This window comes from Lactuca virosa, chromosome 9 (assembly GCF_052849685.1).
Source record: "Lactuca virosa cultivar CGN04683 chromosome 9, Lactuca_virosa_CGN04683_v6, whole genome shotgun sequence".
Taxonomy (NCBI): Eukaryota; Viridiplantae; Streptophyta; class Magnoliopsida; order Asterales; family Asteraceae; genus Lactuca; species Lactuca virosa.
In genome coordinates, this window is record NC_136434.1 from 142374468 (window position 1) to 142389551 (window position 15084).

The 15084-nt window shown below is 37.0% G+C and overlaps 3 protein-coding genes across 3 annotated transcripts; 2 read left to right on the plus strand and 1 right to left on the minus strand.

Moving 5' to 3' along the window:
- The first annotated feature begins 227 nt into the window (after positions 1-227).
- On the plus strand, positions 228-1427 carry LOC145139863 (zinc finger BED domain-containing protein RICESLEEPER 2-like). Its single transcript, XM_079073540.1, has 2 exons — positions 228-978; positions 1048-1427. Exons 1-2 carry the CDS (start codon positions 228-230, stop codon positions 1425-1427), a joined length of 1131 nt encoding a protein of 376 aa, XP_078929666.1.
- Positions 1428-5977: 4550 nt separating this feature from the next.
- On the plus strand, positions 5978-6635 carry LOC145139864 (horcolin-like). The gene is made up of 3 exons (XM_079073541.1): positions 5978-6184; positions 6285-6457; positions 6575-6635. Exons 1-3 carry the CDS (start codon positions 5978-5980, stop codon positions 6633-6635), a joined length of 441 nt encoding a protein of 146 aa, XP_078929667.1.
- A 331-nt stretch (positions 6636-6966) lies between these two features.
- On the minus strand, positions 6967-9354 carry LOC145139865 (uncharacterized). Its single transcript, XM_079073542.1, has 7 exons — positions 9155-9354; positions 8933-9059; positions 8494-8847; positions 8302-8406; positions 7775-7960; positions 7313-7522; positions 6967-7216 (listed from the first exon to the last, which is right to left on the minus strand). Exons 1-6 carry the CDS (start codon positions 9352-9354, stop codon positions 7322-7324), a joined length of 1173 nt encoding a protein of 390 aa, XP_078929668.1. The 3' UTR covers positions 6967-7216; positions 7313-7321.
- Between the last annotated feature and the right edge of the window lie 5730 nt (positions 9355-15084).

Genomic DNA, 15084 nt, shown 5'->3' on the forward strand with positions numbered 1-15084 from the left:
GCGACAAAATCTTCTCTATTTCGTTTGACAATGCAAGTAACAATACCGCCGCGGCAAAAAGATTAATTGCAAAATATAAACCTATTTTGGATGGCTCGTTTTTTCATACTAGATGTGTTTGTCACATTATTAATCTTGCGGTACAAGATGGTTTAAAAATGATAGATTCGACGATTGAAAAATTCAAAACTGTGTTAACTAGAGTTTTTGGAAAAAATAAAGCTACAATGGAAAAATATCGAATGTTTGCCATTTCCATTAACGTAACTCCATATAGTCCTCATTGGGATTGTGACACTAGATGGAGTTCAACATCCATGATGTTTGAAAGTTTGACACGTCAAAGAATCGCTTTGCAATTATTTTACGACACAATTTCAAAAGGAAAAAACCCGGTTTCGGATTATGATTGGGATTTGATGGAAGAGTTTGTGGAAATGTTAAAAGTTTTTAAACAATCAACCACTTTTCTATCGGGTGTGTATTACCCTACAAGTCCGTTGTTACTAAATGAATTATGGTTGATGTCCGCACAATTGGAACGTTTTGAACAAAGAAGTGAAATATTTGTTTTGGTTACGAGACCAATGAGACAAAAACTAGTCAAATATTTCAAAGAAATGCCACCACTTTTTACTTGCGCCGCGGCATTAAACCCATGTATCAATGTTACGGGTGTAGAGGCTTTGATTACCAAAATTGCTATGTCTTTAAATTTGCACAAAGATAACTCAAACTACATCCGTAACCAAATAAACATTTTTAATGATACTTTTACTAATTTGTTTGACATTTACGCTACAAAATATGGCAATATGTCAAACACTTTTGCAAGTGTAACCGACTCTACTAGCGGTGCATCGGGTAGTGGTGGGGGTCGAACGGATTTTCATATCGACCTCTATAACTACCTTTTGGAGGAGCAAAACAAAAGAGCACGCACATTAACGCCTAGTAGCGAACTTGGAATTTATATGGGTTCAAACTTTTTAAAATTCATGAGTGCACCACAATTTAAAAATTTGGATCTTTTGGCTTGGTGGAGAGAAAAGGAAGCACAATTTCCTATTCTCTCCGTCATGACCCGTGATTTACTAACCGTCCAAGCTTCCACGGTAGCTTCGGAATCCGCTTTTTCTTTTAGTGGAAGAGTTTTATCAAAGTTGAGGACGAATCTTACCCCGGTTGCGGTAGAGGTTTGCGTTTGCTTGAAGGATTACTTGGATTCTGTGGAACGTATACAACACTTGGCATCACTAGAAGGCCCACTATCACAAAATGTTGAACCGGAGATCATGGATGAAGAATATGCACAAGGCTTATCAACACCTCCGGAAGACGAAGACGATGACGATGAAGTCGAAGATGAAGACGGGGATGAAGAATATGGCATTGATGAGACCCCTAGTTACTTGCGTGGCGGTTGAAGAATAATTAAATGAAGGCGACACGAAGTGGAAGACCACAAAAACTATTTCCATTTGGCTAAATGTTATAACGCCACTTTATTATTATTATTATTTAACTAGTTTAAAAACTCTTTCTAATTCGATGTTTGATGTATGTTTTAACTATTTTAATGTACCCATGTTGCATTTTGTGTTATATTTGAAGTCCAAAAAATGTGTATTTAAAAAAAAAATAGAGAAAATCGGATCGGATTTCGGATCGGATCGGATCCGGATCGGATTACACCGAATCGGATGCGGGGCTCGGAAAACCGGTCAAATCCGGTCAAAACCGGTTTGAAACCGGTTCGGATTAAAGGCTGAATCGGATTGGGCGTGACATAATCAAACCGGATCGGATCGGATCGGGTCTTTGTGTATGTCTAACAATCAAACCATGGACTCAAAAAGCACAAAATGGCACCAAACTAGATCTAACATCATGGATTAGCAAGATGGAAGCTTTTTACCTCACAAGGAAAGCAAATGATGAACAAATCTCAGATCTTTAAGCTCCAAGCACAACTTCAAATGGTTCACTTCTTCTTCTCCTTCACAAAGCACCACAATGACACTCTAAGGCTCAAACTCTCAAGATCTCACTTAGGGCTCGATTTTCTGGACAAGAAGGGATGGAGGCTGACTAAACATGACCTAGTGAGGCTATCACAAGGTTTAAATAGGGTGCAACACCCTGAAAATGAGGGTTTCATTAACCACATGTATGCCATGCATACTCTATGTACGCCCAGCGTACTTGAAACAAAGGTGTGATCCAATCCGGACTAGTACGCTAAGTGTACCAACCTTTACGCCCCATGTACTAGCTTAAGGACTAAAACGCAAAACTTTTAAATGAGAAGGTTAAATACGAAACTTACAAAATCCAAGTGTTACAATATCGTAGTGTTCGTGTAGTTGTTCGATTATACTTTTCACATTAATAATTGATCTATTTTATAATAAGTGGTATCAAAGCGCGTCTATTTTATAACAAGTGGTATCAGAGAAGTCAAATATCTGAATCACACTTACAAGTTGACTGGGTTTTTTGGCGGATCATTCTTCTGTTGGTGATCGAATTTCATGACTGTTCCAGTTGATCGATTTTCTTTCCGGTTACAACTTTCTCGAGTTCCCTCACCGTTTCGAGTTAATTGTGTTTCCATGGTCGTTACGAGCTGGTCATTTTTATTGGCCGTTAAGAAGCATCATTGTTTCTTTTAGAGCCATGTTACCAACAATATGGGCTCTTTCTAGGTTGTATCTACCGACCATTTGATCATTCTTCTTGAGAGCCTTATACCTACTACAAAATCACGTTTGTCAAAGCTACTTTCTTACAGGTCAATCGTTTTCTACTATGATCATTTTTTGGAGCTTTTATTTTCTGCTATATACGAGCCCCATAGACATCCTCCTTTAAAACTGATATATAGAAGCTTTGATTATATCGGTTCATCTAAACCCAACGTAACAACGATATCATCGTTCTATTTTTTGGAAGCAAATAAACAAGCCTAGAGAATCTTTTTCAAAGCCTTGTTGCTTTTCTTAAGGGTTTTATACAAAAAACACATAATCGTTTTTTTTTCAAAACCCTATATTAGCCTTATTATTTATGTTTCTTAAATCCCTATTATAACAACTTTAGTTGTTTCCCTTGTGTTTTTAAGCCCATTTTAATTTCTTTACCAATAATGACAACCATTATCGATTTTCTTAAGCATCAAGCCACCCTAAATCGATTTTTAGTCTGTTTAAATCAATTTCCATCCTTTGATAAATTGATTTTTTTCAAGCTCTCATAAATTAATTTTTCGCATCTTATAATTTGATTTTGTTGGCCTTTATAAATCGATTTTCCCTTAACCTTTTTAGAGGTTATTTAAAATCATTTTTTATGACTACCTATCCGATTTTTCATCACAACTCATATATACTTTCCTTTTGGCAAGTGAAGATGATAAGTTGTATGGCTCAAGTTATGGATCGAGGTAATTATGATTATACGTTCGATTCTTTTTGGAGGAGAAGGATGTTTGGAATCATCCACAAGTAACTGGATTTTATTGTGGATTGAACTCTTTTATAGTTTTGGGTTATTGTCCTTTGTATTGCCGACTTTAAGAGGTTATCGGTTTTGGGAGTGTTGGGATCCTGAGATCCTATCGCTCGTTCGTTGAAGAATATTTGAAGATTGAATTCATCAAGAAACTAATACCGTAAGGTGTATTTCAAGACTTTAATATCGTAAGGTATTTTCAAGAATTTAATACTATAAGGTATTTTCAAGACTTTAATACCATAAGGTGTTTTCAAGCATTTAATACCGTAAGATATTTTTAGGATTTTAATACCATAGGGTATTTTTCAAATTTATGATACTGAAAGGTATTAGGGTCGAAAGACGTTTATGCCATATGAAATTCGGTTTGAAGTTTTTACTTATTTAATATCTTATCTCTAATTTTGGATAGAGCCTTATTTTAGCAAGATATCAATTTAGTTTGCGAGTGTATTCGGTGGCATGTTATTTCTATGGCATGAAGAACACTTTGGCACAAGCGGGTTGGCATCGTTACAATTGTCTTTGATGAGTTTATAATACCTTAAAGGTATTTTCGAGATACTTGCGTTGAGTTTGAAGGTTCGTATCCGTTGACATTTTGGTGATTTGATTTTTCACAATTTTTCTGTCTATGCCATTTGAGAAAGTTTAGTCCTTAGAGATTTTGGCACTTCTTATTATTCGACTTATGTCTTCTTAAGTTTGAAGGTTTTTTTTTGCTGAAGATCGGTTTCGTCTCACGAAGGAGTTTGTTGATAATGATCCTAAACCTTTAACTTGGCTATGAAGTTAGTCATATATTAGGAATGTTTCCTATTTACAAGGTTTTAGAGTTTGTTTAGGACTCTTTGTAAGACTATTATATAAAGCCACATAGATGTCTTATTTTATTCATTCCAACATCTTCTTTCTCTCGTTTATTCCTTGGAGACTTATCAGCATTGTAACCGTTTATAAGAGTGTCGTTTTTATAGTGGTTTTCCCCTTTCGGGTTTTCCACTTTACATCGTAGTGTTCGTGTGGTTGTTCGACAAGAGGGGTGATTATATATTAAAAAACAAACATATTTGCATTTCTCTTCCATAATAATTATATGTTGACAAACCGAGCATGTCGTAGGTTTTTATGATGGTCGGATTTTGATTAAGGCATTCATAGCTTCTGAAAAAAATTAGAATGTCATGATAACCACCATCGAAACATTAGACTCTGGAGTGCAGCTTTTTGATCATGTTTGCGGTTGTGCAGCCAAAGGAAATTTCCAGGAGACATGTTTGTTGGAAACGGTGAACAATTTCATATAGTGTGTGGACCATAGCAAGTCATTTGTTTCTTCAACAACTATTGTGCCCAAGAAGCAACACAAGAGGCCATGCGAAGCTGTGGTTTACATCTATGGAAAGTCCAATATAAAAGGTTGATTGCTGTCATACTAGAAATCCTTAGTAAATAGGTCATGTTAGATCTTGTCTTAATAGATGTTGATATATATGCAAAAATATAGCAATGTAACAATCGTAAGTAATTTTAATATAAAATTATTAAAAGTTAAATAAAAAGAACTTGGTCGATTATCTTGAAACTAGCTAGTATATATTTATAGTTTGTACCTCAAAGGATCATGACCATGTTACCTGCGTAGGAACATGGACCTGGTTTTCTAAATGTTATTGGTCCCGATTGTTTATAAAAGAAGCAGTATTTTACAAACCTTATAAGACACAGTTTTTTAGAATTGGAACTGGGCACCATTTTGGTTATATGACCTGATTCGTTAACCGGGTTCTATCACAGTTTTCATATAAGCCAAAAGCCTCGCCTACATAAAAACCCGGTTCTATAACCCTTTTTCGCAGGTCCAACCGGAAATTGGTACAAAATTGAAATAGAAAGATCCCCCACATGTGCTCAAAAACCTCCAAACTTGTGTTCAAAAGCTTGGTTGTTAGAATAAATATCTGTGATGGAAGCCTTTGAAAAATTGATGACAGAAGCATCTATCGTCATCTTATTGAATTACTACCTAACAAGCATGTGCTCTAAAAATTAATACCGTACATTGACACATGTGAAACTACTATTCATCCTTAAATTACTACACCCTAACATCTTTTACTAAAGAATTACATTTACCAAATCATAGTAAATCAATATAAACTTTTATGTTTTCATTACAGGAAGACCAGATATTTTATTTTAATCCATTATACTTTAAAAACCCTACCTGATCAGATCTATAAATAGTCCTTCTCTTAATGGGGCTAAATGTATAACTTATTACTTTCCACGACTTTCCACGACTTTCATCTTTTCCTTTGAGAATACATTCAGATCAAACATGGTATACTCTTTCACCATATATATTTGGAAATGTTGGGTTTATGGTGAACCTGGTGTACTTCATCTGTTGATTGCTAAGATTTCTCCACTTCTTAGTTATATTTTGTTTCGGCCCTATATGCAGGCAGGCGATGGCGTAGAGGTTGGACCGTGGGGAGGTAAGGGTGGAGTTAATCCCTGGACATTCATCCCTAGTGGCAGGATTTGCGAGATCCGTATCAGCGCCTCAGGCTGTGTAGATTCAATCAGGTTCACTTACAAGGATCGTGATAATGTCAAACACCATTCCGAAACATATGGTGGTGATGGTGGTTCACCTCATACGGTATAGTGAGCTTTCATTACATCTGTTACCTAAACATGTACTGCACTTATCTTCTAGTTTTATCATACATCATTTATCATCTATTCGGGTATATCTTCAGTTTACATTTGCTGATGATGAGAACCTCATCGAGATTAGCGGAACTGTGGGAGTATATGGCGGTTGCACTGTGATTACACTACTAGAAACATGGGTTTTAGAGACGGAAGTATCCGTCGCTATTCCGTCGCTAAATGTTGTTTGCGATGGATCAGCGACGGATTCACTCCATAGGTAATTAATAGGTGGCTAATTTCTCAGCGAGGGTTTTAGCGACGGAGAGGTTTTTTCTTGCGACAAATGTAGCGACAGAATATCCGTCGCTAAATGTCACTCAATACATTTACTCAGGGCATTAGCGACAAAATTTGATAAAGTCATTCCGTCGCTGTTCTGTCGCAAATTTCCGTGAACAGTTTTTTTTCCGTTGCAAATCCCTTGCAAAATTCATATACTGATTTTTTTTTTCCGTTGCTGATCTGTCGCAAGCTTTAGACATGGTTTTTTCCATAGCTAATCTCTTGCAAAATTTATACATTAATTTTTTATTTGTTCTGTCGCTGATCCGTCACAAACTTTAGACATGATATTTTTTTCGTAGCTAATCCCTCGCAAAATTGATGCATTAAAATACTTTTTTTATTCTCACCAATCCGTCGCGAACTTGTAATATCATTTTTTTTATGATTCTAAAAGAAAAAAAATACTACAATCATCAAATTTTTATACTAAAAAACATCGAATAACAATACAACCAAACATTACAATACCAAAACTATCAAAGTTTACCAAAGTATCATTCAAAAAACATCCAAAACCAAAACTATCCATATAACATCAAACTCCCAAAGGTTTAACTTCAAAATAACATTTTAGCACCAAGAAATCCAAAGTATGCATCGGGAAATGAGTTTTCACAAAACATAACTTCAAAATAACATTTTAGCTGCTCTCTTCATTTCATGTCCATCCAATCATCTTCGGTTCTCATTCCTATAAAACATTATTCAAAACAATCAAAAGTATCAAATACAAAAGGTTAACAAGTCATTCAAAAACATCAAATATTAATGGTTAACATCATATTACCTCTAATTTTCAATTTCCCATCATATTTTGCAAGGTTGCATACATCTTCTCCATTGCTTCATATTTTGCATCAATTTGTTGTTGTTTGGCATCTATTGCTGCAGCTTTGGCATCCATTTCCTCACGCATTTGTTGATGTTTAGCTTCCATTTCTGCAGCTTTAGCATCCATTTCCCCACGCATCTCGTTTCGTACACGTTCATAGACAACCTAAAGGACAATGATAGAAAACTTTGTAAGTACAATGCCATGATAGGAAACTTTGTAAGTACAATACCATGATAGAAAACTTTGTAAGTACAATGCCATGATAGGAAACTTTGTAAGTACAATGCCATGATAGGAAACTTTGTAAGTACAATACCATGATAGGAAACTTTGTAAGTACAATGCCATGATAGGAAACTTTGTAAGTACAATGCTATGATAGGAAATTTTTATAAAGTACAAAATTAAACGAACCTCTTGGGATGTTATTGTACTAGATGTTCCTTCCAAAAAGCTCGCTGGATCAGACACAGATCCGAATCCATATATTCTTCCTTTCTTGACTCCTCCGGAAACATCACACCATGTTTCATTATCCAAAAGGGGGTGGCAACTAGTATCATCACCAAACTTAGCCACCATAGCACTTTTATAAGCCTCCTATTATAGCAAAAAAAAATATGAAAAAACATAAACATGAAATAAGGAATGGAATGGTTCATTCCATTCCATTAAATTCATAATCAAGGAATGGAATGAACCACTTCATAAGCCTCCTATTAATTAATACTCAAACCTGACATAAAGTTGATTACTACTTACAAAACACTTAATTACAACTAGGCAGAGGATCAAACATTTAGAGATAATAATTTGTTTCTTTTCTTTTGTAAGTTGATTACTACTTACGAAAGATTTGTTTTCTGTCAATTTGTTGCTTTAACAAAGTTATTAACCCGAGTAGTAGGAAGTTTTGTTTCCTACAAAAGAATTGAAAATACCTTAACTTTAGCTGCCTTTGGTGTAATGTACTCTTGAGTAGACCGTTTAGTGTGCAACCTTACATAAAGTTCAACTCCTGTAGGAGGGCGTTTAAGTGTTGCTTGCTACAAAATCCATTAGTAATACATTAAAAAACAAAACAAAAACTCAATAGTCTAAGTGGAAACTAAGGTGAGATGCAAACATCTTACCATTCTTTTCTTATGTTGACGAATAGATATAGAACCCCCGGTATGTTTGGAAACAGAGCCATCTTCTAATTTATTTCTGTTATTTTTCCCTGATTGTGATAAACGTTTCCATTTGGATGTGGTCCACACTTCATTGATCATTTTTTCCCAATACTCCTTTTTTATCCAATTTGGGTGATAGTCCTTTAGCAAATTTAAATCACCTTCTAGTGAGGCATTCACATTTGCAGCTTTGGCAAGTTTTAAAGATTCTTCACGTGCTCTTCGCATTATGTCAGGAAATCTTTTCTTCATACAGTCTTCCCATACCTTGCGAGCAAGAACATCAGTCTCTTCGGGCCAGTCATACAAACCCTACATGTAGATCACGCATACAATTATCTTTTTCATTTTACACCAAGTTTTACTTTGATAAATCATAAAAATAATAAGTACAAACCTTGAAGTGTTCCCACATTGCATCACGATGTTCTTTGTCAACCTTCTTCCATGAGGTCCATGGGCCGTCAAACATCGTCTTCAGTATACATGTGATGACTCTGATCACTGAAATCTGATCCGTAAATCTTGCAAAAAATAAATAATTAAAAAAATTAGCATTAGTATTATCATTAACAAGTAAATTCATTTTCATAAACAATTGTAAAATTAACATTAGTACTCGTTTTCAGAATCGACTTCAATGAACTTCCTTTTTGATGGGTTACTTGGAACTTGTTCCAAGATGTTTAATCCTCTAACTGAAGAAGAAGGTTGACTTTCTGCATTATCGTGTGATTGAGATGCATTTCTATCTCCAGCATCACGACCACCAATGTGACTACCACTGCGACCACCACCACGGGCTCCTCGTGGCGCCATTAGTCAAAAGATAACCCTTAAAATCAAGAATTAATAAACTATTGGTTAGAACAAGTATGTATTATAATAGAAAATTATAGAAGTAAGAGAAGGTAACATGCTATAATACATAAATAAATGAAAGTGCAATGTATATAGAAAAAGAAAACGATCATTTTAGCTAAAAAGTTATTGATAAGGTCCATTAGGCAATATATAGTTCCAAATACATTGTTTCATTGTACATTTTTAGTAATTACTCATCATCAGAATTATCATCACATATGTTGTCTTCATCTTCAATATCATCTTGGGATGAATCATCCAAGTTATCATCAACTTCTTCATCCTCTTCTCTCTCAATGTCATTGTCATTAACTTCTTCTATTTCTCCTTCAATTACATGAGAAAGGGGTCCTGCCACCTCATTTGCACCACTACTTGTAGAAGGTAAAGTCGCTTCACTTTCTTGAAAGAATTGGTCCTCTTCATCCTCATCATCATCTTCTTCAATAACACATTGTCGTAGATCATATAAACCCCTTGGTTTCGTCTTGACGACAACCCACCAATTTTTCAAATCCTTCATTGCAGGATATGGGACAACCCAGGGGACTAGTTTCTCGCTGCCAGTCGCTAAGGGTAGCTTTGGTGGATTCAGCGGAAACTACGGGGATTACCTCGACTCTTTCAGTGTCATTCTTCATCCCTATTAGTAACGCGAACAAATATCATGTATTTGCAACCTGCATACATGGTGTTCGACGTGGTAACCTTGTCAAAATAAAGAAGCCTAAGAGATGTGTTTGTGAAATTGTTGTGTTATTTTGTTTTGATGTTCAACTTGTATAATTGCTTTATGTTTTAAGATGGTATCTTGTTTCCTAAATATAATTACAATAAGCACCCTTGTGCACTAGGTGTCTTGATCATGTACTCTCAAACACTTCTAATGGTATATTTTCAGTTTGGCTGTTTGCTAATGTGCGTGTCCACTATGAATTTGGATTTTGTTTTCTTCGGTGCATGGTTGATCACTCTACAATCTTGTACACATAATGAACTGTATATATTTTGACTTGCCGTATTTCTTTTTGTATATGTAAGAAAATTAAATAATAGGAAACATCTTCATAGTCCAGCTGCATCAATACACCATAAGTCGCACTTTGCATTGTTCAAACGAGGCTTCAGATGATGGAATTGTATATAATGAAAATATATGGTAAATAATGATAAATTTTGCTACAGTTAAATATAGTTAAAAACAAGTTGTATGGAATTGTATATAATGAAAATATATTTTTCTTTGTTTTGAAGTTAGCCATATGAACTAGTTATTGAAAAAGAACAATTATGACTCTACAATCACACATAATGAGCTTTTGTTTGGCGAAGAAGAATTTCTTCTAATACATTTAAATTCATCCATATTTTTTGTAGCGATGTATGAAAATTAAATGGTGATAATGGGCGTAACAGGAAGCTGTCATCAGTATTTTTTTTTTTGTTATTTACATGGCAACAATGGCGGTATTGGGCGCTACAAGGGCATTGTCAACTCAACCATGAGGAAGTGATACGGCTCATAAACCCACTATACAAGAGTCAACAAACTGAAGTCCATCAAAAAACAAGTTCGAAAGGCCCAAGAGATAAATAACGAGACAATCCCATTACAAGGATTGAAGCACAAGTATGGAACTCCACATACTTGAAGACTTGGCCTACTTCCACTTTTCCGGTAAAAGCTAATTGCATTAAGTTACGAGCTAACGATTGTTCCTGCATGTATATTTCCTTAATTTAGCTAGAACAACATCTTTCATGTTTCTATAAATTGTACCCTACATTTGGTTAAAGTAAGCAGAAAACTGCCCCAAGTTTCTTGTTCTTGGGAGATTCACCATCTCAAATTTGCTTGCTATCAATTGGTGCTTTCATTCTCGTTTCAATGCCTCCCAAATGCTAATCAAACTCCACCTCTGACAACCCTAACTCCACCCTCCAAGACCAAATGGTAACCCTTATCCGTCTCTCCATCACTACCACCAGCAAGTTGGATCAACTTGTCAACATCCTTACAACAACAACAACAACAACAACAACAAAAACCACCACCACCACCACCTCCGACCACCAAAAATTCCCTATACAACTTATACAACTTCTATGGTAACATCGAACTAGATTGCATTTTCCAAGCTAATAACTACTTTGATTACTATACCATCACACAATCTCAACGAGTTACTGTTGTTGTCTTTTACTTCGCCGTAGATGTCTTGAGTCGGTACAAGCATCTAGCTAACTACCACCTGTTGTGCACGTGGACGGAATTCTCTCGAGCCTTGGAACTTTGCTCGGATCTTCCACATAAGAGAACTACTAAGCCATCCACTTCAAACTTTGACAACTGACCATTGTTTCGGCCTATCAATTAGAGGTCGAAAAAGTCAGCAATTGCATCCTCTCAGGTCATGATAACAATTCCCTTCTAAATTTCTTCCTCTCAGCTGTCTGTGCTGAATTCTATATTGCTGACATTCAAAACGAGTTAGCACTTCATCACCCCACTTCCCTTCATCAAGCATATGGGTTACTCAAACTCTTGGAAGATAAACTCGGATTTGCAAAACCACACTTTCCAAGCTCATGTTCTTCATCTACTATAACATATCCCAAGAATTTACCAGCAACCACTATCACACCATCACCACCAACAACGACAACTTCCTGACCCATGTTGACCGTCTTACCCACACCAAAACATCCTCGTCGATTCTCCTTCTTATCCCCTGAATCAATACAAAAACATTGTGTGACAAGTGTAACCTCCCACAGTTCATGCTCATCGTTGACTATGCAGATCACTTTGACGGACACCATCTCCTTGAACCCATACCGACTAATGAGAACCTCAACCACGCCAGAAATCAATTCCTTACATTTTCCACAACAACCTGTTTTGGGTTTTCCTCTCCCTAAAAACCAAACCGTTACCGTTTTAGTCAATTGTGGTAGTACTTATAACATCATCCAACCTTGTCTCATCAACTGCTTAATTCTACCTCGCAAACCTATTTCAGAATTTTCAGTCATGGTTATAGGTGAAAATGTGATGGACTATGCCCAGACCTTGTGTTCCACTTGACACAAACACCTTTCAGAATTCCAAATTTCACTCTACCGGTTGTAACATTCGGACTTTCAGATGCATTAATGTGTGTTTATCTTTGAGATGTATGGAGTGACTCGACGAGTTGTGAGTCCCACTCGCCGAGTAGGGTTGGGTTGGCCACATGGATTTAATGAGTGGACTCGACGAGTCAAAGAGATGACTCGCCGAGTAGGTGATGGGCAGAGAAACCCTAATTTCCGGGGATTGGGGCCTATTTAAAGGCACTTATAGCCTCATTTGCGGCTACACTTCCCTGAGAACAACCCTAGACGACCTTTGAGCTTTGAGAGAGAGTGCTTGGCTAATTGTGAGTGTTTGGTGCATCTTGTGAAGAGAAGAGAAGAATTCCAAGCCAAGGGTCAAGAAGGTGCTGCTAGATCTGAGATTGTTCCTCTTCAGAGCTTCTGGGAAAGGTATAAAGCTTGCACCTTTCTCATTATTTTGTATAGATCTCATGATTTTATGAATCTAGGGTTTTTCCACCCAAATATGAGGACCTTGAGTGTTTTATGTTCATTGAGAGGGATTGAACTTCAGATCTGGACCATGTGAGGTCCCTAGAGTCCAAAAGTCCCTGCTTTATCCAACCATAATAGTGATCTTAAGTGAAAAACCCTTTTAAGGTGTGTTTTGGCATTTCAAGCTCAAAATGCCATGTATGAACGTAAAGCATGTGACTTTACGTGATTAATGAGCTTTAGTAGTGAAGATCTATAACTTGGGAAGGTTCTCTGCCTTGAAAACGACTGGATGAGATATGAGTCCGAATGGACTCGCCGAGTCAAGGAGCCGACTCGACGAGTCGGTGAGGGTTTGTCCCGATGGGTTTGATTGTGCGATAACTCGGCGAGTTGGGGGTCAACTCGACGAGTTGAGCTAGACTTTCTTGAGACTTCTAAGGACAAGGGGACTCGACGATTCGGGTCAAACATGGACTGTTGACTCGAGTTTGACTTTTGTTGACTTTAGGGTTTGGTCAACATAAGTAATGGAGATCATGGAGGGGTAAAATGGCCTTTTACCCAATTCGAGAGTTAGAGAGAGAAGAATAACATGTGGTTAATTAGAGTTGAGAATCGAGTATTAATTAGAGATATTTACCCTATGTGTTAGGCGGTGGCTAGTTCGAGATTTGAGTTCGAGGATATTTGCTTGCTTGCTCGCAAGGTGAGTCTTCTCACTATACTTATCATGAGTGGTGTCTTTGTGTGATTGAGATATCTTATGTGCTTACATTGTGTATTGTGATATCCTGCATTATTTCTTTGTGATTTATGATGTGTATTATTCAGAGCATACAGAGTTAGGACCGAATGTCCATCAGAGTTGTGGGACCGGAGGGTCCCACAGAGACACATTGACCGGAAGGTCTTACAGTGATATAACCTCGAGTGGCTAATGAGCTGTGTGTGTGGTATTTGGGGAACTCACTAAACTTCGTGCTTACCGTGTTATGTGTTATGTGTTTCAGGTTTCCCAGGATCGCGGGAAGGCACCGACTTGATTGTACACATCAGTGAAAGAGTTATGTTTTGAGGATCCTGGATTTGAATCAAACAATCATGGGGTTGCGATTTGTAAATTAAATAAATGAGATTTTCGTAAAATGTGTTATGAGAATTATGCGATTTTAAATGAAAATTTTATTTGAAAATTTACGGTGATAGAAGTTGGTATCAGAGTCTTGGTTTGAGGGATTCGGATGCACCTTCGGGTAAGTCTGGACTCAAACTGAGGATTTGAGAAAAGTTTTCAAAAAAGAAAAGATTTTTTGTATAACGAGTAAGAGTTTCTAAGAGAAAACGAGAAGGAGCGGTGTGTACAATCAGCCAGAGCCCGAACGATGATTTCCCAAAGTACCCTTACTTACTTGTGTTATGAGTTATTATTGAGATATTAGTGATGCATGCTAGATGATGGGCTAGGTATTCCATATAATAGGGCTAGAGTTGCCTGATTTGTGATGCCTTAGCCTAGGAATTACTGTTATCTATGATGTGTTTTGAGTATGAGTGAAGTAAGAGTATCTAGCAGGAATATTTCAGGGATAGAGCTTTGAGTAGAGGAGTAATCTAAGAGAGATACCTAGATGCGCATTGGAGGAGCCTACTGAGAGAGTAGTTAGATACCCGCGTGGGGTAGAGTTGTTTGAGTTCCGTGACACCTTTCGAGTATGAGTAGAGCAGATAGAGTTGTAACCTAGAGTGGTTTGCGTGCGGGTGGAGATTACTCGATGCCTGAATGCTGCTTGCTTCGTGCTTTGTGGAACTCTCGATGATGGGAGTCAACTACTAAGTGAATATGATAATATTCAGGAGGTAGATGGCTGGCATCATATGGAGTTCTTCAGCAACTGATGGCAGAGAAGTGTGAGAACCTAGGAAGAGCCTAAGGAGTAACCTTAGCCAGATGAGTACACTGATAGATTAGAGTATTCGCTGGGGAGCGACCAAGTTTAACGGGATTAGTGATCGAGAAGGTTGAGCAACTACTTAGGAAATATGGGACGGTCCGTGTGGAAAAAACGGGTAGATGTGGCAGGTAGTATGGGCCCGTACTACTGAAAGCAT

Excerpts from the sequence above, each read along its gene's own strand:
- LOC145139864 (XM_079073541.1), top strand. The coding sequence starts at position 5,978 with ATGCAGGCAGGCGATGGCGTAGAGGTTGGACCGTGGGGAGGTAAGGGT. Across the intron at positions 6,185-6,284 it reads ATGGTGGTTCACCTCATACG|TTTACATTTGCTGATGATGA; the intron begins GTATAGTGAGCT and ends GTATATCTTCAG. Across the intron at positions 6,458-6,574 it reads GCGACGGATTCACTCCATAG|GGCATTAGCGACAAAATTTG; the intron begins GTAATTAATAGG and ends ACATTTACTCAG.
- LOC145139865 (XM_079073542.1), bottom strand. The coding sequence starts at position 9,354 with ATGGCGCCACGAGGAGCCCGTGGTGGTGGTCGCAGTGGTAGTCACATT. Across the intron at positions 8,407-8,493 it reads GTCAACATAAGAAAAGAATG|CAAGCAACACTTAAACGCCC; the intron begins GTAAGATGTTTG and ends TGGATTTTGTAG. Across the intron at positions 7,961-8,301 it reads CAAAGGCAGCTAAAGTTAAG|GAGGCTTATAAAAGTGCTAT; the intron begins GTATTTTCAATT and ends TTGCTATAATAG.
- LOC145139863 (XM_079073540.1), top strand. The coding sequence starts at position 228 with ATGGAAAAATATCGAATGTTTGCCATTTCCATTAACGTAACTCCATAT. Across the intron at positions 979-1,047 it reads CGAACTTGGAATTTATATGG|AAAAGGAAGCACAATTTCCT; the intron begins GTTCAAACTTTT and ends CTTGGTGGAGAG.